At 42.1% G+C, this 19,290-nt stretch overlaps 1 protein-coding gene across 1 annotated transcript in view; it reads left to right on the plus strand.

The window, feature by feature from the left end:
* TBCD (tubulin folding cofactor D) overlaps window positions 1-19,290 on the plus strand; it is a 114,014-nt gene that overhangs the window by 6,137 nt on the left and 88,587 nt on the right. Inside the window, 7 exon segments of the mRNA XM_050319070.1 lie at window positions 691-746; window positions 4,062-4,194; window positions 11,166-11,211; window positions 13,846-13,978; window positions 15,086-15,234; window positions 16,043-16,103; window positions 16,248-16,322. Of these exon segments, the coding sequence (XP_050175027.1) occupies window positions 691-746; window positions 4,062-4,194; window positions 11,166-11,211; window positions 13,846-13,978; window positions 15,086-15,234; window positions 16,043-16,103; window positions 16,248-16,322 (653 nt within the window).

The following is a 19,290-nucleotide window of genomic DNA, read 5'->3' on the forward strand; positions in this document are numbered from 1 at the left end:
TACAGGATATACGTCCGTGTTTTTGTGTCTAATCTGTAAGGAATTTCTCCGTACGTTTGGAATCTTCAGTCTGTTGTTTGGTGCTTTAGTGACAGGTGAGACTGTTACTTATTTTCTCTGATGCAATAAATTATCTAATTTTATCTGATGTGAATGCCTGCCTTTGAGTATGTTAAAGTCTTTCAGTGTTTGAAAATGAAAGTGAGCTTCTGCTGAAAGCCAAAATTGAGGGTATTCAGGGGAAATCGGTGTTTGCTCAGAATGGTTAACTTTGGAAGCTGTGACTGCCTGAAGATTTTTCAACAAAGTTTCACTGGGTGTCATCCCTTTGAGATCAAAATAGACACCCCTTCCTCCCACAGGTACTCCAGCAGCTCGCACTTCTGGCACTTGCAGGCTTATTGCTTGTAGGCCAATGTGCCTGTGAGTTCGGGCTTCAGTAAAGGTAATAAACCTGCTTTGAAAGGCACCAGGAGGGAGACTCTGCCTCAGATACAGTTTGTTAAATGGGAAAATTAATTTTTTGCTATCTTAGGCTCAGTTTGCAATCACAATAATGACCTAATGTGTGTAATCATCATACTGCTTGTAATCATAAGTATCCAGTAGTGTGTGTACAGTGTTGTTGCATTGCTGATGTTAAATCTCCATGTGTGAATTCTTTTACAGTCAGATTTCTTTTCCCTGCAGTGCTACCTGGTTGTCAGTGACAAAGCTCGGGATGCAGCTGCTGTGCTGGTGTCCAAGTGAGTCTCTTTTGTGCTTCTTGGCAGAAGGGAAAAGCCTGGCTCCCAGTTCTCCTGCTGTCCCTTGGTGTGCTGTGACAGTGTGGGGAGGGCTGGAAGTTGCCAGCTGTCTGTGGGATGTTGCCCTTGCTTGAATTGGATCCAACAAGTGTGTTTGTTATTGGGAATTCTGCTTCCTGGGCTTGATAGAGGAACATGTTTCTGTCACACCTGATGCAGATCTTCCCTGTTAACAGGGTACTGGAGAAACTGCCTTCAGGGGCTGGTTTGTGCTACAGGGTTTCAGAGGTCCTTGGTGTTGCTGCTGATTTTTGCAGGTGTTGCACTATAAATAGGGAATTGGTCTCTGGTATTACTGGTAGTGCTTACGTGAAGAGAAATAGTAATGCTGAAATTAAGCTTCCTAATTATCCCTCATTCAGAAAGCAATACTTCTGTTTTCTTAGCTTTTTTTGTTGTCAAATAACTCATCCAAAAGGAACAGGTGTGGGATAATGGAACTTTGTGATCCCACTGTTTTACATGGTTGGCGTTCAGGCTTGGGGTCAATCTGTGACAGGGCTGTGGTTGTTCTGAGGTTTTTTTGCATCACTCCAGTAATAGTGAGTGAAAGAATTCATTAAACCACTGGTGCGGCCCGTGCACAGCAGGGGGAGCTGCTCGCTCGGCTGTGCCGGGCCCTGCAGGGACAGTGGGGACAGCAGGACATGAGGCTGTGACAGGGGACAGCACGTGTGGGAAGAGAGCCACAACCATAAAGAGCTGACAGTGTCATGCAGAAAATTCATGAAGGGCTTTAAGACCAGAATCACAGTTCTCTGGTGACTCTTCCTTTGCTTTTCTGAATTACTCTTGAAATATTTCAGAGCAAAATTCAAGTGATTCCATGAATCATTTGTGTAGTCTGGAGTAAATAATCTTGCCTGTTACATCCTTATTTCCATGTAGCAGAAAATAAGTTTGACTTGTTATCCTTCCCTGTGAGGGCTGTGAGGCCCTGGCACAGGTTGTCCAGAGAAGCTGTGGCTGCCCCTGCATCCCTGGAAGTGTCCAAGGCCAGGTTGGACAGGGCTTGGAACAACCTGGGCTAGTGGAAGGTGTCCCTGCCCATGGCAGGAGGTTAAAACTGGGTGGTCTTTAAAGTCCCATCCACCCAAACCATTCTATAATTCTATGGTACTAATTAATTTTTGCAGTGATTTTGGAACCACTAATTAGAAGTTGCTTTTCTGGGATCTTTATGTATCTGTAAGGATAATCTGCCCTGTCACAGGTTGACAGAAGCAGAGGATTTGAGGTGACATTGTGACACAGAATGAATTCTTCTTGAGCATTCATATGGGCCTTCTTCACTTCCTAAAATTCCAGAAAGCACCCAGATTAACCAACACTAATAAACTCTTGAAGGTACACCCAGTATTTGGGAGCCTTGTCAAGTCAGGGTGACAGTAATTAAGAAAGATTCTTTTATCATATTACACTTAATTGAATTTGCATTTCAGCTGTCCTCCAGAGTGTCTGTAAAACTAAATTCTGAGTGGGAGGCCATACCCAGTAACCTGGTTGATTGCAGCCTTGTGTTCAGCAGAACTCTGTGCTCAGCCCTGGGTTTTGGGGGGATTTTACCAGTGCCCTGCACCCCACGCTGGGTCCTGAGCAGGCACCTTGTCTGCAGTTGTCTCATCTTGTCTTCACCTTTGTTTATTGGCTGAATTAATTGTTATTAGGAGTAAATGTTGGTAACAGGTAAGGTGATAGAACACATTAGGGTTGGTTCTAGCACCACATGTTGTAATGGCACTGCTTAGTGGACTTATAATTATTTAGTTTATTATGAAAACACCATTTTCAAAATAGCCTGATGATTAAAATGCTCCACCAGGAATTAGAAGACTGGCTCCAAGGCCTTTCCCTGCTTTCACATCCCCAAACAGTTTTTTTTTTTAATGAGATGAGGTCACTGTGCCATCTTCCTGGAGCTGGACTGTTAGTTGGGTGGGCAGGAACACAACGGTCCTGGGACAGATGGACAGATAAGATACAGGAGTCTGACCCTGTAGTATTTGAGAGGGAAAGTCCCTGGGGAGGAAGAGGAAGTCTGGGTTCCTACTGGTGCTCCAAGGAGTTATGAATTCCTAGTGAAGTTTAGGAACATCAGGATTCCTGTTTTCCAGAGTAAGTTGTTTTCCATAGGGTGAAGAAGCTGGAGCTTGTTTTGTGAATTCTCCTCTCTGCCTGCTCAGTGAGTGTTGGCAGTAGGAGGAGATGAGGCTGATGCTTATCCTGCTGTTAGTCTGGAGGTTAGGGCACTCCTTTGGGAAAGAAAGATTTAAACTCCTTTGGGCTGGGAAAGGGTCTGGGAACCAGCTCATCCACTTCACAGGTCACTTCTCTCACCTGTGCCCTTGGGCAGCTCCATCCTTGGTGTTCTGTCACAAAACAGCCCTCCTGCAATTCACCCTCCCCAAATCCTTGTTGTTCTCCTGCTGAACACAGCAGGGATTGGTTTGGAAGCCGATCCATCCCCTCTGCTCTCTGTTCCCATGTCCTCTGTCAGTCCCTTGGTGCAGCTCCCCAGTTTCTAGGGCTGTGGGAAGGAACCAGGTCCTGACTGTGCACATCCTCTTGAACTGCCCTGAGCTGTGCTGGGTGGGCTTCCTTGTGGGCCTCATTTCCTTTGGGTGCATTGACAACAAATTTAGTCTGAATCCTGCTGGGGCAGGGCCCTGGTCTGTAGGTGCCAGGACACTAACTGAGAGAACTTGACTGGTGGAGGGGATGGCTGAGTATGGGTTTGCAGAAGTTTAGCCACGATGAATCTCTTTTTTTTCCCATCTCTTGACCCATCTAGTGTTAAATAACAGGTGTTTGGCCTTTTCAGATATCTGAAATCCCAAATTTAGCCCTGCTGGTTACTCATTCAGGGTCCCATTGCTGATTTGCACTTATTTTCAGATTTGCTGTTCTTGGTGAGAATGGTGGAGAATCCTCATATTTGTTTCAGCTTTTCAGCAATTCTGATAGAAATAACTTTTATCTGGGACCTTTGGAAATTTTGTTGCTTTACAATGAAGATAAACCTTTAGGATCTAAGTTTTAGGTGGGTTTGATGTGAAAGAGAAGTTCCAGGCCTTGCTCAGAAACAGAATGGCTAAACATGGGATGTTTTGGAACATTCCCACCCTCAGCAGTTTGGGAAAATATCCACTGGACAATTGTTTTCAGGAACTACAAGCAGTTTGGATAGCAGGAAAAATGTTGTTTATTGAGTGCCATAAAGGCAGTAACTGCATGGTTTGTTTTTCCCTGTGACAGGTTTATTGTCCGCCCTGATGTCAGGCAAAGCAGGATGGCAGAATTCCTAGACTGGGTGCTCTCCATGTTATCCAAATCCTCTTCCCAGACCATGGAAGGGACTGTCATTGTGAATGGCATGCTCCAGGCCCTGGTAAATACTGTATTTCCTTGAAAAAGATAGATAATTGGGTTTAGGATCAAAGGATACTGTTATGGTAGTTCTTTGATGGCAAATGCACAGAGAGGTTATTAAAAAAGCAGAAATTAATATACACCTGGAATCTCCTCCACAGAAGTTTGGACAGTGTAACTTCCCAGGTATGTATATTTTCTTTAAGTTGTCTTGTCATCACCAAATGAGAGTGAAGTTGCCAGTACTGAGAAACAACTGTCAAAATAGCAGTTTGTTTGGGTTTTTTTCCACTTTGAACAAAACCTTTGAAATAAATTAAAATCTGGGAACTGTACAGAAGGAAGAGGTTGAGCTTCTGCTATAGGAGTGATCCCTCCTGGACTGCTCAGAGCTGGTAACCAAAATGCAAGGGATGCTTGAAAGTTGTATCTGTTGTTCTGCAACTAACACACTGTTCTCACTAGTTCCAAAAAGCCACACTAAATGTGGTGTCTTGCTAATCTGAGTGAGTTTTTGGTTTGATGCCCTTTCCTCGTGAAGTAATAGTGGTGTATGATTAAAAAAGAGCTGAATTCTTAGTTTGGGTTTTAAAATGTACACGGGGGAAAAATCTGCAATACCTGAAGCACTGCTCTGTGGCAGCACTCCTCTTGTACAGCCTGAAAAGGTCTTCTGTAAAGCTTTATGGTAGTTTTAGAAGTATTTTAGAAGTATTGGTGTGCATTTTGAAATACTGGGATAACAGTTCTGGTGTCTGTGGCAGTTCTGATGTCCAGATATATTTGGGTGGAACGGGGGGAGTTTGTTGTTCCTTCTTGGTTTGGTTGCTGACCAAAACCAAGGCAGATTCTCTTGTGCAGTCCTTGCACTTGCACAGGTTTAAGGATCTGCTGGTGAATTTTTTTTTATAATCTGCATAAATTTGCTGCCCTTTCAAACCAGTTGCTAAGAGGACTCGTGTGCAGTGTGGCACTGAAGATCAAAGCTGAGCTCTGCAGTGTGTGTGTGGGGGGGTTGTTGGTTTTTTTTTTCCCCTCTCAGGCTCTTCCAAATCAGAAGACAGGAGAAATGATCTATATTTAGAATAACTGAGGAGCTGCTGCTCCAGCAGGAGGAAGCGTTATTTGTGTGCGCTGCAGCGTTTCAAAAGGCAGAGCGATGTTTCATCATTTTATTGTCAGATCTGGAAAGGGAGACGGCCTGTTTGCCATTCCCAGGGCGTGATGAGACCTGCAGGATGTATAATGCATTAGTGTTTTGTCATAATTCCTTTGAGTTTGGCTTTGGCTCCATCCACCTGTTCATTAGTGCTCACTAAGCGAAACAGGTGAATACTCAACAAGTAGAATCGAAACCAGAACGTGATACAATGGGGCTGGGAGCAGAGCCTGCTGCCTTGCTTTTGGGGGATTTTTTTTTTTTTCCCCCACCCTCCTTTTCTTCACAGCTCATAATTCCTGTTCCAATTGGTAGATCTGAGCAGGTTTTGAAAGCCTCTTCTTGCATTCAGTCTTCAGGTTTTCATTTCAGCCACTACAATGTAAGCATGAATTATATCATTAGGGAATAAAGGTTCTGAGAGTGATGTGTTTGTATTGAGGGTATTAAGAGTGTGTTACGTGTGTGGCTTAAGAGGAGCAGAAAATACTTATTTCAAGAATTTAATATTATAAGCATATTTATATATAAATATATATATTCCAAATTTACATAAGTACATATATTCTTCATATTTTAATATTAATATTTTCATATCACAGTTGTAGCAACAGCATGTTGTTAAACCAAAAAATATCAGCTGAAAGTAAGTGTTTAAAGTAAACCTTTTCTCTTAAACATGCAAGATTCTAAGAGTACATCATATGTATTATATTGTGTAAATATATACATATTCTATGAATAAATGCATTATATAGTATATACAGTATATAAGGTATATTTATTCTATAAATAAACACATATTTATTCTATAAATAAATATACTTTATCATAAGAAGTGATCAGTAAGTGTAAAGCTGAACACATCCTCACGAGGGACAGCTGAAAGTTGTGTCAATAAGCTTCAAAATTCTTTGCCCTTGGATTCCTCCAGGAATTTGTCACTTTAAGAGTCAGACAGCAGCTGCCTGGGCATTTCTCTCTGAACAAGCAGGAGAAAAAAAGCCCATTTTCCAGTTTCTGCTCAGTACAGCGGGGCGGGTTTCGGGAATGTGACAGGTTTCGGGAATGATGTAACCCAGCAAGAACGGGGATAAAAAGTCTTCCCCTCAGAGCAGAGCGGGGGCTGCCCCAAACAGGGGGGGTTTGGTGAGGTTTTACTCTTGTGCCACTCACGGTCTGCATTCGGCCAACGCCTCGGAGCGCGCCTGGCACGGGAAAACCGCTCGGAAAAGACACGAAACTGCTGCATTTCAATGAAGTGAAACTGCAAGTCAGGGACGCAGTGAGTAGTTGGCCGTGGCTGCACTTTGATCTGCCTCCTCGTGGCCCTGAGCCTGGTGATCAGGTGTGTGCTGTTTCATCTCACTCAGCGTTCTGTGCAGAACGAGTCCGGCTGTTCCGTGGCTCCTGTCGGAACACGCACCCGGCATTGCATATTGTAATTCCACTGGGGACGCCTTGCCTTTTTTTTTCCTTCTTTCCACCTGTCGTCAGTAACACCCCATTTCCCAACAGGGGGCACAGGGAGAGTGACACCCTTTCAGATTCAGTATTTCAGATTCTTTTTGCTGAGACTAACATCACAATTTGGAATTAAACCCGCTCCTGTGCTCAGATTCTTCGTGCGCTGAAGGATCAGAAATACCGAATTATTCAAAAATTGCTACTTCTTTTTATTTTTTTTTTTTTTGGTAACATTTGTTTACTTGAAGGAAACTTCTCCCCTGTTTCAAGAATCTGCATTTTAAATTCTCTTGGTCTGGAGGTTTGCTTTTAAACCTGCCATTATATCAAACAGCTTTTTAGTTATCGCTGCAGGGCGCAGCACTCCCAGTTCTTGCGTGACAGAGATGTCATCACGTTGAGGTAGCCTTGGGCATTGAAACTTATTAAACCTTATTTGTTTTATAAGTGATTCAGTATACAAGTGTGAGTAATAATTAAAAAAAATAAAACGCCCTACACAGTGATCTGATGAAACTCGAGTCTTAAGAACGAGGCATTTCCCTGAGCTGTCTCTAATGCAAAGGTTATTTAGCAATAGCTACATGCTTATGTAAATTTGGCTCCAGGGAAGAAAGAACTCTCTAACTCCATTCTTTCAGACCCAGAGGCACAAAAATAGAATATTTCCAAATAGAATGTTTCCCAAGTCTCTGTATTTTTGGCATTCTCAAAGAATTGGCCGTGTTAGGATTGTCTGTTGGCGCTGCTTTTTTAAAAAAGGGGTTGTTGCTTTGTGGTTTGGTGACAAAGGTGTAGAAAAAAGCAGTGTTGGTGAGAGAAACCCAAGTTCTTATGTCTGCAGGTACCGAGGGCACCAACTCCTTCCTGATAATGCCATTTCTCTCCTGAGTGTCACAGAGTGTTTGTTCTAAAGTGGCCTTGTTGGGCACTGCTCAGGTCTTTCCTTCTCAGCAGGAGTTTTGTGGTTTGTTCAAGGTCCAGAAGTTCTGTTGTCATAAAGCTGTTTCTTTTTCCTGTTAGGATATGGTACTGTCTCAAGCTGCTAACATTTTATTTTCCTTCCAAATATTTAAAACCTGTGGTTTTGTGTAATCTGAAGATGGAAAGGAGATATACTCTGTCAGCTCTCCATGTGTTGGTCTAAACTTTTCAGCCATTCAGCTGATAAATAACTGGGGTCACATGGGAGGTGCCATCCTTTGGATCCCTGGGCTGTGTTGGTGTCTGATGTGGACGTGTCGTGGTGATGCTCAGCACCCAAACGTGTGTCCCACAGCAGGAGTGCTGCTTGTGCTGGAGGCAGAGTGAGAACAGGGGCTTTAACTGACCCATTCAACCATCAGCTGCACTTGGAAGTAGGGAATGTTTAATGCATTCTGAGTGAACTGAGGTTCTGACAGCATGTCCTCCCTCCTTGCACCCAGCCAGGAGGCAGGGATGTCTGATGACATTCCCTGGGTGTTGTGTGGCTACCAGGGGGTGCTCCAGAGCAGTGCAAGGCATCATTTCCTGCTCTTCCCAGCGAGTCTGGAATTACCCTCCCAGTCCTCCACTCGGTTACAACCAGAGGGTAGATCCAGACTTGTGCCTCCTGCTCGGCAGGAAGATCCACTCGCTCCCCAGCAGCCAGGCCACCCCTCGTGGGGATTTGTGTAGCTTGGGGAACAAGTCCTGGAGATGATCCCGACTGATAGAGCTCCTGCAGGTCGGGCCCAAAGTGGGTTATGCAGACAATTGGCAGGTGTGGTGTCTCTGCCGGGATTACTGAGAAATTGGGCTGTGTTTGCCTTGCCCGGCGCTGCTTCCAGAGCGGAGCCAGACCTGACAGTCGTCATGGCTTGCACACCACTGATTTTCTCTAATTTGTAGGTGGCTTAATTATTTATAAGAGGGGGAGTCACATACTTCCCAACAGTTCAGCAGGTTGGGTGAGTTGTGTGCTTTGTGTCCTCATTAGGTGAGGAGCCCGTGGCGTAACTCCGGCTGCGGGGATGCTCCGACAGGCAGGCTCCTGCTCTCAGCACTGGGAGCTGCCGACACCAGAGTGCCTGTGCAGGTGGCAAACCAGGCTTATTAATTGCTTTGTTTGTATCAGATTTTTGGAAACGGTGTGCCTTGGATATTTTTCTTCCTTCAAGGCAGGAAGTTTAAGTTGGATACTGTAATGCCGATTCGGCCTTTTCCCTCTCTTTTTCCTATATTTCTTATATATTTTTTTAATGTTTTTAATTCATGCATCATGAACTTTTCTTGTTAGTACAACCCCTGTAATCTCCAGGCTTGCAGGATTTTTCTGAGGGAGTAACTGTGCTGTACATGGCTGACTGTAGCATGTGCTGGAAGAAAATACACACTTTTTTTTTTCTCTCTTTTCCCAAAGTACTCTCTTATTTCCTCTGGAAAATCTATCTGCTACACTCAAAAGCTTGAGAAATTTGGACTTTTGTGTGCTTTGACTCACAAAGAAATAATGAAAACTTCTTTTCTTGTCTTTTCTGCACTCAGAAAAAAACCCAAACCCAGACACTGGATTTCCTGCTGTGTTGAATATCTGAAGAGCAGTTCCCCACAGTTTGGCTGTTTCATATTTAGTTCTGTAAAAATGGTTTTAAAAATGGCTCTTAAACTTCTCTGACACAGAGAAATACCCAATGGTTTACTTGGAGAAACACCAATAACCTGCTCCAAGGCTTCATTTGACCCACTGAGCACCTTCATGGATGCAAACAGAACCTTCTTCCCTGTCAGACATTTGGCATTTTCAGCTTTGTTTAGTCCAAAACCAGTGGGTAACATATTTTATTGATCAACAATCATGTAAATATTAAGCTTCTTTAGTCTAAAGTTTAGTTTTAATTCAAACACAGCAGCTACAGTGTCCTTTGGGTAATTTTAACTTCCCCTAAAAACATGTATTGATAGAATAAAATCCCTTAATCTACATTTCAGTTGATACAGAGTTGTTGCTGTCATGATTTTAACATTGGAAGGATATTATTAATCGTAGTTTTGTTTGAGAGTTGGTGTTCTGTATTGAAAATAGTTTGAAATTTAAGTTTTAATGAAACTGCTGTGGGGAAACAAAGTGTGTTTGGCTGTTTTGTTCAGAAAATAATAGAAATGGCTGTGACATGGAATCTTCCCAGGTCACTGTGCTAAATTCATTCATAGGTGTGTGCATGGTTCAGCAAAGAGGCAGAGAAATTCTAGAGGCTCTCTAGATTTGCTGTGCCAAAGGTTTGCAGGTTTTCTGACAGCTTTTTAGCACAAAGCAGACTTTTGTTGTCTGTCAGTGAGAAATATTTGTGTTGTCTTTAACACTGACAGGGTATATTGCTAAAAACTGTGCCACATTTATCCATTTGTGTTGGTATTTATTGTCCGTTCTTCTGGGCCTGAAGTCCTTCTGTAGCATTGCTGCTTTGTAAAAGTCATTTTTCAGGGATCCCTCACCGTTGCCTGCATTCAAATCTTAAATCCTTCCATGTGTAATACCAAATTCCCACATACAGCTCGTAGTGGAGCTGATCAGCAGTGCTAATTTGGGCTCCTCAAGTGCAGTTTAGTACCCAACCAAAACAGGACGGGCACACAGCCCCGAGGTGTTTTTCTTGCTCCCAGCCCCGCCTGCAGCGCGGGAGGTTTGTGTGTGTGTGTGTTTGGTATGTGTGAGAAACTACGGACTTTTAGGGGAAGTCTGCTCTTGTTTAACTCCCAGGCATGTTTCTTGAGGAAGGTTTTTCCTGCTGGTGAATGCCAGAGCAGGGACAAACAAGTGCCTGAGTGCAGGAGTTTTGATGAACATTGGGCGGGCAGAGGAGGTGTTTAACGTGTCCATTTAATGTGTGAGGTGTTCTCTCAGGTGTTGGCAGTCCCTTTGTCTCACCAGGGTTTCATCTGACTGGGGTATTTAATTGTAGATAAAATGGTTTTGGAAACTTTGTGCTCTTTGCTGCACAAATCCCTCAGCACAGGAGTTGAGCTGGGCTGTTGGAGGTTTGTTTGCAGGGGTTTGCCCTCCCAGGTGTCTGTAGGTGGTTCAGGCTCTCACAAGCTGTGACTCCTGACACAGGGACCTGAGCTGGCCCAAAACTGGTTGCTTTTATTTTTCTCTCATCTTTTTATTTCCTTGGTTTTTTTTCATTCTTTCTTGAGTGCTTTTTGGCCAACTCAGCCCCCTGAGCAGTTACCAAGAAGTGCAATTGCACCCTGAGACTCTCTTCCTTTTATGCAATTTAAATCAGCAAACCCCACAGATTATTGCAAGAACAATAAAAAAGTATTTTAAAACTAAATACTTGGTATATTGTGCTTTAGAATCTCTGTGTTCTCATGTCTGTTTTCCCTATTTCACTTGGCAGGCACAGCTGTTTAAACATGGCAAGAGAGAAGACTGTTTACCATATGGTAAGTTTGTAATATCCTGATGCCACTTTTTAAAACCATTGCAATAAAGAAGGGGTGCTGTAAGGAGTCAGGGAAGTGATAAGGCAGGGAAAACAAGGGGAGCTAAAGTAGAGATGACTGTGAGGGAGGAGCAGATGCCACCAGGAAATGTTGTGTTGGAACAGCACATCCAAGGATTTGGCAGGGGATCACACTGGCCATTGCTGTAGTACAGGAGCTGAACATGGACCATACAAACTGTAAGACGTGGAAAATATTTCTAAAAATTCATTAGAACATAAACTAGTTTTGTAAATATCACTGCTGAAAGTTTTGCAGGCTCTTCAAGTTTAGACATAAGCACGGGGGGTTTCAGAAAACCCAAGAACTGGTTGTACGCAGGACCCAGCTGGAATTATGTCAGGATAATGTTGGAATAATAAAAAGATTTCAGTGAAAAGAGGTTATAGTGGATGTAATTAGGGGTAGACAGGTACCATAAAGGGAGCACAGAGCTTTCTGAACAGTGTAGTTGCATGTTGGATTTATGTTCATCTCATGGTGAATCCTGGAATAGGGTCAGAACTGACTGCAGTGATCTTGGGTTTTACTGAGAGCAGCAAAGAGAGGCAGGGGAAGATGGTGGCTAATCCAAAACACTACAAAAAACCTCATCACTTTTGTGGAGCTTATCCAAGCCCCAGAAAAGGGGTTTGTGCTGTTCTTAGTGATGTAAACTCTGTTCAGAGTGCTTGTGATTTCACTAATGCAATTATTTTGGCCCCGAGAAGAAGCTTTTTTACGTCTAGTGCTGGAAACAGTTTCATTTTTCCAGCTCCTGAGTCTGAGAGGCACACACCTCCTTAGGAAATGCCTGAGAGATGGGTAAAGGTGGAGGTAAGACAGTGAAGACAAGTGATGTGGAACAACACAGGTGCTGTACAGCTGGTCAGGAACAAACAGCAGGTACTGGGAATGCCATCCCACAGAATTAGCAGGCAGCACTGGAGATGTCAGAGAAGCACAATAATGAACAGGCTGGATAAAATCTGGTATGACACAAAATTCCATAATTCAAAAGATGCAGCTGTTCAGCACAATAGTCTTAATGGGCATGGAAAGAGCATATTGAGCCCACAAAATAAACCCTGCTGGTAAAAGCAGATTCTTTGGCCCATGGCATAGAGAGAATATTGAATAGTTATGAGTCTGGTAATAAGAGAAAAATAGGAGTGTACCAATGACTAAATTTACCTTAGAAAACCTAAAATCTCACAACTGAGAAGCAGAGGTTCAGATGGGAACTGTTCAGGATTAAAAAAAAAAAAGTGAGAGACAAAATACTAAGATTTTTAGTTATAACAAATCTGAGGATGAAATAGGAGAGAAGAAATAGGCAAATGTCAAAGAAAGATCCTGCTGAAATATTTTGTGACATAGAACTTGGTTTAAAAACAGACATTAGTCCTGAAGCCATTACATGGACCTGTAGATATTACAGTGGTTCAAGAGCTGACAGGACTTGCCAGAGGCTTATATTTATATGTTCTTAATTTTTTTTTCTCTGTGAATATTGATGTTTCTGCAACCTCTTCCTCCTAAACCATAAGTCTCTCAAGCTTTTATAGCTGCAAAAATCCAGGTTGCTGGAAGGTGTCCAAGCAATGGTCACCATCACTGGCTTCACCTTGTTGTCTGTATGGATCAGTTATTTAGTATTTTAGTGTGTCAGGATCCATCCCCAGCCTTTTCAAAGACTGAGGAGATTTTTAAGCCGTGTCCTGCAGCTTCTCAGACTTGGAAATAACTGGGTTTTCTTTGATCTCTGTATTTTGAGAACCCTGATGCAGGAGGAGGAGGTTGCAGAGTATTTTTCCAGTGTGATTCCTTGTGTGCAGTGTTGTTTGGAAGAAGGATAGCCCTTCAGAGCCCATGGTCAGCCTTCAATCAAGAATTATTTTCAGCCTGATAAAATTACAAGAGGTCTGTTTTATTTGTAACAGGCGTGGGTTCCTTGTGAAAATTTGGAAACCTGGAGCCTTATAGTCATTAGCCCAAGATTCTCCTTTCTCTGGGTTTTTTTTAACTTCGCTGGACAAATAGCTTTGTTCCCTTTGATGTGCCCAGATGAGAGGGTTTGTGGCCGGCTGTTTACACATACACAGTGTTTCTCATGTCTAAATGTTTATGGACATCCATCCTCATAAAAATCTCTGTGCCAGGGGAGTTCAGTTGGTGCTGCCTGAAAATACTGAACGAGGAAAGGCGAAAGCTCCCCTCAGTGTGCGGGAACTGATGAGTGTTCTGAGTAAATGAATATTTTCTGAGTCTTGGTTCTGTTCGATTACTGAAAATTCTTAGACCCTGAAATACACTTGAACACGTTGCTTCCAGTGAGAATTAGAGGCATAAGCATCCTGAGAATGTAGATTATCATTTTCATAGTCAAAATGAAGCCTCAAAGCCATCCTTCCTGCTCGGGCAGTGAAGGATATTGCCACTATTTGACCAGTGTCAGAGCTACTACAAAGTAGGTAATAAGGCATTTGCATTTCAGTAACACCTTTGAAAATGTAAATCTTCTAAGGGACATTCAAAACTTGTGAGATTTTCATACCAGGGTTTTTTTGAAAAGCAGTTTGCTTTGTTTTCCAGCTGTCACCGTGCTCGAGTGCCTGGACAAGTGCAAGTTGTCAGAGAGCAACCAGATGGTCCTGCGCAAGCTGGGCATGAAGCTGGTTCAGAGGCTGGGACTGACGTTTGTGAAGCCAAAGGTGGCCAAGTGGAGGTCAGTTTAAAGTTGGAATAGTTTAAAAAAATAAAATCCAAAAGGACAGAAAACTTAGAAATACCTAAATTTGTATATTTGCCTTCTGCCCTCTTAAGCTCCCCTGAAAGAAAAAGAAATCCCTGTGTTATTTGGGAACAAACATATTGTTCATTTGTACTATTGGGGAAAAGTAGATTTCTTCTGTTGTAGTTTCCTGTGATTTTTTTTTTAATTTTGGTGCATAAACTAGGGCTGGCATCAGCCAAACCTGGCTTTGCACGTTGCACAGGCAGAAACCTGTTCCCATATAACACAGAACTCGTGAAATATGGGAAGACACCGACCTTTGTTCCTGCCTTAGTACAATTTTGTAAGAGTGAACATAACTTTTTCCATTACCTGGTGCTACCCTGATTCGATAGAAAGTTCACAGGGGAAAAGTGGTTTGCAATCCCACTCTGGTTTTGCATATTAGTCAGGTTTTGGTGTCTGGTTTTATGTACTGCCAGAGGGCAAACTCTTTTTGAGATTTCTCGCACTGATATTTTAAAATTGCAGGCTCCCTTGGTGACTATTTTTATTGTATTTATTTTACCAGCTTTTGAGAACATCCTTAGGCATAGAAAATTCTTTTTAGGTGGAGAATGTACCTTGCCCTGTGGCAAAAGTCAGTTTAGCATGTAAAGTCTATCTTTTGTAAGAATGCATCTACACCAGGGGCTAAATATCCGAGCACAGCTTGGTCAGAAAGTACCGAGCCGGCTTTAACATTTAAAAAACAATTTTTAATAAGCTTGTTTTTATTAATTTTTTTTTTTTTTTTAGGTTTCAGAGAGTCTTTCAGGGCATGGGAATTTCGCCTCTCTTTATTGTCAGCAGTGGAAAATAGGTTAAACTGAAACAGGAAAGGGAGGGATAATGAAAAGGAACCATTTGAATAGTCTGGCTCTTCTCACTTTGGAAAATAGACAACTGGGTCAGGAGGAAGGAGAGTGGGATACTTCTCCCTTTCCTTTAAAGCAACCACTGAATAACTGGAGAGCTGTAACGTGGGAGGTGTAGGAATGTGACAGACAGTTGGAAAATAAATCAGAAAAACCCATGAAATGTGTGTTTGTTGTGCAGGTACCAGCGTGGCTGTCGCTCTCTGGCTGCCAACCTGCAAGCTCAGGGTGCTGTTGTGCAGAACCAAAAGAGAGAAGCTGCTGCTGCTGCTGAAGCTGATGATGATGATGAGGAATACGACATTCCAGCAGAGATTGAAAACGTTGTAGGTGTGTCAGAACTGGAGAGAAATTGTTGTAGTGCTGCAAATCAAACATATGGTGGAGGACAACCTGCTTAGGGCTAAGAGAGTCACGTGGGTGTCCGTGCTAAATGTGAATAATTGGAAAGACTCTAAAATTTCACTCTGTGCAGCTGATTAAAATGGGTTATGTTTTGTCAGATTATTTGGATTTCAGCACCTCAAGCAGAAAGTCAATACTGGATCACTTCTTGTGGGGTTGGGGCATGGAATTACTGATATATGTTTTACCAGTTTTATCCACTAATGTGTAAGAGGTACCTTGAACCTTTCACAAATGGAAGGCTGAATTAAAATTTTGTATTGAAATTCACACCAAAAAATTATGTCACATGAAAGCTGAAGAATTATGGTTTAATTTTCAGACCGTGGTAGTATCAAAGGAACAGCATTTTTAATAGTATGCAGCTGTACAGCAGGTCCTCTGCTTGTTGGCTGGTGAATACTCTGTAAAGAAATAGGCAAATATTGCATCAGAAGACTTTTATAATAATAATATAAATAATCTAAAATAATCTAAGGAACCTCTGCAAAAAGCTCCACGACCTCCATTTTTAATCTTTTACACCACATAAAATTTCAAATCTGATTTTCTCTTTTGGGTGTTTCTTTGATTTTTAAGTTGTACAAGGGTGACCAAGAGAAGAAATCTGGATACAAAGATTTTTATTAAAGAGGCAGGTTTTTTAAGATGAAGGTGAACTTTGAACATTTTAAGAAATCTTTCTGATGTTTAATGAGAATAATTTTATTTTTTTTAATCAAATTATTTGCAGAGCAATTGTTGGTTGGACTGAAGGACAAAGACACCATCGTCAGGTGGTCTGCAGCCAAAGGGTAGGTCTGTTGTTACTCTGATCAACTGAAGTAAACAATATAGAAATACTAATTTTTTTTCTTGACTTACTAGTTGACTGCAGTTCTAATGAGTCACTGTATGCTTCTCTTTTTTTTTTTTTTTTCTTCTTTTAACTTCTGTAGAATTGGCAGAATAACTGGAAGACTTCCAAAAGAATTAGCAGATGACGTGATCGGGTCTCTGTTGGACTGTTTCAGGTAAAAATCTTCTCTCACACTTTACAAAAGTCTGAAAGATGTCTGCTTCTGGAACAGGGGGACAAGAGTTAGGGAGACAGGTCTAAAAATCTGTAAATTGTATTGCTGCCTTTCTCCCAGATTTCAAAATCTCTTAAGGCACAGATGGGCTAAGGGTATTCAACAAAGAAATTATTCCCAATCCTTCCTCTTGTCCCCATTCGAAGACAAGGTGGAAGGACTGAAGTTGAACTTAGGAAGAATTAAAAAAGTGCTCATTAACTTGCTGCTTTAGAAATTCCTGCTGTGCTCAAGGCTCATGCCTCGAGTGTTGTGTCCATCCTCAGAAGTGGAAATGATGTTCAGAAGGGTCCTGAGGATCTCCAGGGATCTTCATGTGAGGGGAGGCTGAAACACGTAGGAAGAGTGAGAGGAAGAAATGGGGTATAACAGAGGTTTATGAACTGGGGAATGGTGTGGGAATGTTTGCCCTCTACATTTTGCATTCCTAGGAGCAAACTCGAGCATCAGGTTGGCAGGTTTGGAATAAAGACAGGGTGTGGTTGGTGCTGCAGCACAGAGTTCAAGTGGGAAACCTTCTTGCCACAGGACCTTGGGGATACTGAAAGTACCTGCCTGAATAAAAAGTGTGCTTTTTGTCTGTGAACTTGTCCACGATCTGCCAGAGTTTGGAAGTGTTTTTGAGAGTGTTGCAATATGCTGGTTCTTACACTCTTGCTAAGGCTTGTGCTGTGGCTGTGCCAGAGGGGCTTTGGGGGCAGTTTAAGCTGCAGTTGGGTCACAAAGAGCTGTGAGGATGTTCTTTTGGAGTACTTTAGTGTTGGATGTCATGGCTCTCCGTCCATATAGGGCTAAGTTATTAAACAAGTATCATGTGCTTTTTCTTAAATATCAAATTGCCCATCAAGGCTTCATTGAGTACCTGAAAATATAAATTCGTGGTTTAGAGTAAGGCAGTAACAAAAAGAATTTCTTTATTGACAGGAAATACTGGTCATGTTCAGTTTGTCACTCAGATGTACTGAGTTTTAAGAAGTCTTCACACATTTGTTGAGAGTATGTTGAGATTAAAAATACCAGCTCAAAGGATGACATGTTAAAAAGAAAGAAGGTATAAAGTCTCAAAAACTTGCAAGGAAAGTATCCACTTAGATGATCCTTCCACTGTCTTACTATGATTAATTTAAGAGGTGCTGCTGATCTCAATTATCCCTGGAGCTTCAAAGACCTGCACTTAGAGTGTTTTCTTTCCTTGTTTTTCAAGTCATAGGGATGAGTAACTCAACCAGTAATTGAGTGACCTGCTTTCTTCAGAAACACCTGGGAACAAATGTAGGCAAGGACAGAGGGAATCTCTGCTGGGTTCTCTGGCTAAATGTGTCCAAAAGAAGAATAAATCAGTTGCTCATCAGAGGCACTTGGCTATATATCTTGGGATAAGAATAAAGGATTTCTTATATGTAGATAGGTTAAAAGGCAAGAGTCAGGGAAGAAATAAGGGGTCATTTTTCACAGTGTAGGGTGATGATCATCACAGTCCTGGCAGGGTCTGTGTGAATCCTGTGCTGTTCAATGTACCCATAAAGAATCATGGAAAAAAAAGAGGAACAAGGAGGTGAGGAAATCAGCTGATGATTTAAAGCTGATTTAAAGTTAGGGAGAGCTAAAGTGGGCAGGAAAATGTTATAGAAGCCCAAGTTAAGTAACAAACCAGTAAATGGCATATAAAATATAATGTCTAATGAATGCAAACTGATGCTCTTGAGGCAAATGTTGCTGAGTGTAAAACAACTGGAAGCCACTGATCTGTCCAAGTGTTGAGTGCTCAGCAGCTGGTAGGGAAAAGAAGGCAAATGGAATGTTGGATGTTAGGAAAGAAAGAGATAGAACACTCAAAAATGATTTAATTGATGGGGCTGCTTACAAGTGGAAAGAAAAAGCAGAGGGACGTGATTTTGTGTATCTCCATTATCAATGTGAAGGAAGGGGAAAGCGAGTGGTTGTTTACACTTCACTCTCTCCCATGGTGTGAGAGCAGGGAAGCATCAGGAAGTGCATTTTCACACAATTATAATTAACCTGTGAAGTCATTGCCACGGGATGTTACGGGAGCCAAAAGTGTAAAGGGAGTTCAAAAAGGGATTATACAAATTATTGGAAGAGAGTCCCTTCAGAGGTTGTTAAATATGGCATCTGGCTGCAAGCTCTGACTGAGGCCGTGTCTGCTGGTGATGGCCAAAGCCAGGGGAGGCAAGAAGGGAATGAATGGTTCTTCATGCTATGTCTCTGGCTGAGCATCTGCTCTTGATCCTTGTCAGAGAGGGGATTCTGGGAGAGGTGAAGCTTTGATATGACCTAGTCTGTCTATTCAATGTTTCATTCTCAGATTCCTAATCCTAGTTTAATACAAAATGAACTTTGTGTATGTTTAACCCTGTGGCGTTCAACCTTTCCCCTTTGCACTCGTTATCTGCCAGCTCACCAAAAATGGTTTGCCATTTTGGATATTTTTTACTGTGTTTACTACAAGTTTCTCTGGTTTATACTTTTTTAAAGGTAGATAAACACCAGTGTTTGCTCAATGCATAAACTCCTGTAATGTGTTTGTTGGGAACTGTCACTCCTTTGCAAGTTAAGGACTGTGTTTGGCACTAAATTCGTTGGTTGTTTTGGGTATGTTCTGTAAATCTGCATCTTTTACAGTGTGCTAGGAGGTTGTTTTCCTTTTCTGGATGAGTTTCAGGTATTGTACTCTTTTGTATGAATGTGTTTTTTGCTTACTTGATCACATTTATGGCAGTATTTACGTTGCACAAACGGGAAGGAAAACACGTTCAACTCGTCATTCTTCTGTTTTCCAAGTCCAACAGGGTCAATAACACAATAAGCACATGCTGGTTTGGATTAGACATCTTTTAAAGTGTTAGGAATTCACCAGGAGAAATGAAATTCTGAAAAGGGAGGGTCA

The sequence above is a fragment of the Myiozetetes cayanensis genome, unplaced genomic scaffold (genome assembly GCF_022539395.1).
Source record: "Myiozetetes cayanensis isolate MyiCay16 unplaced genomic scaffold, myiCay2020 scf22, whole genome shotgun sequence".
Lineage (NCBI taxonomy): Eukaryota > Metazoa > Chordata > Aves > Passeriformes > Tyrannidae > Myiozetetes > Myiozetetes cayanensis.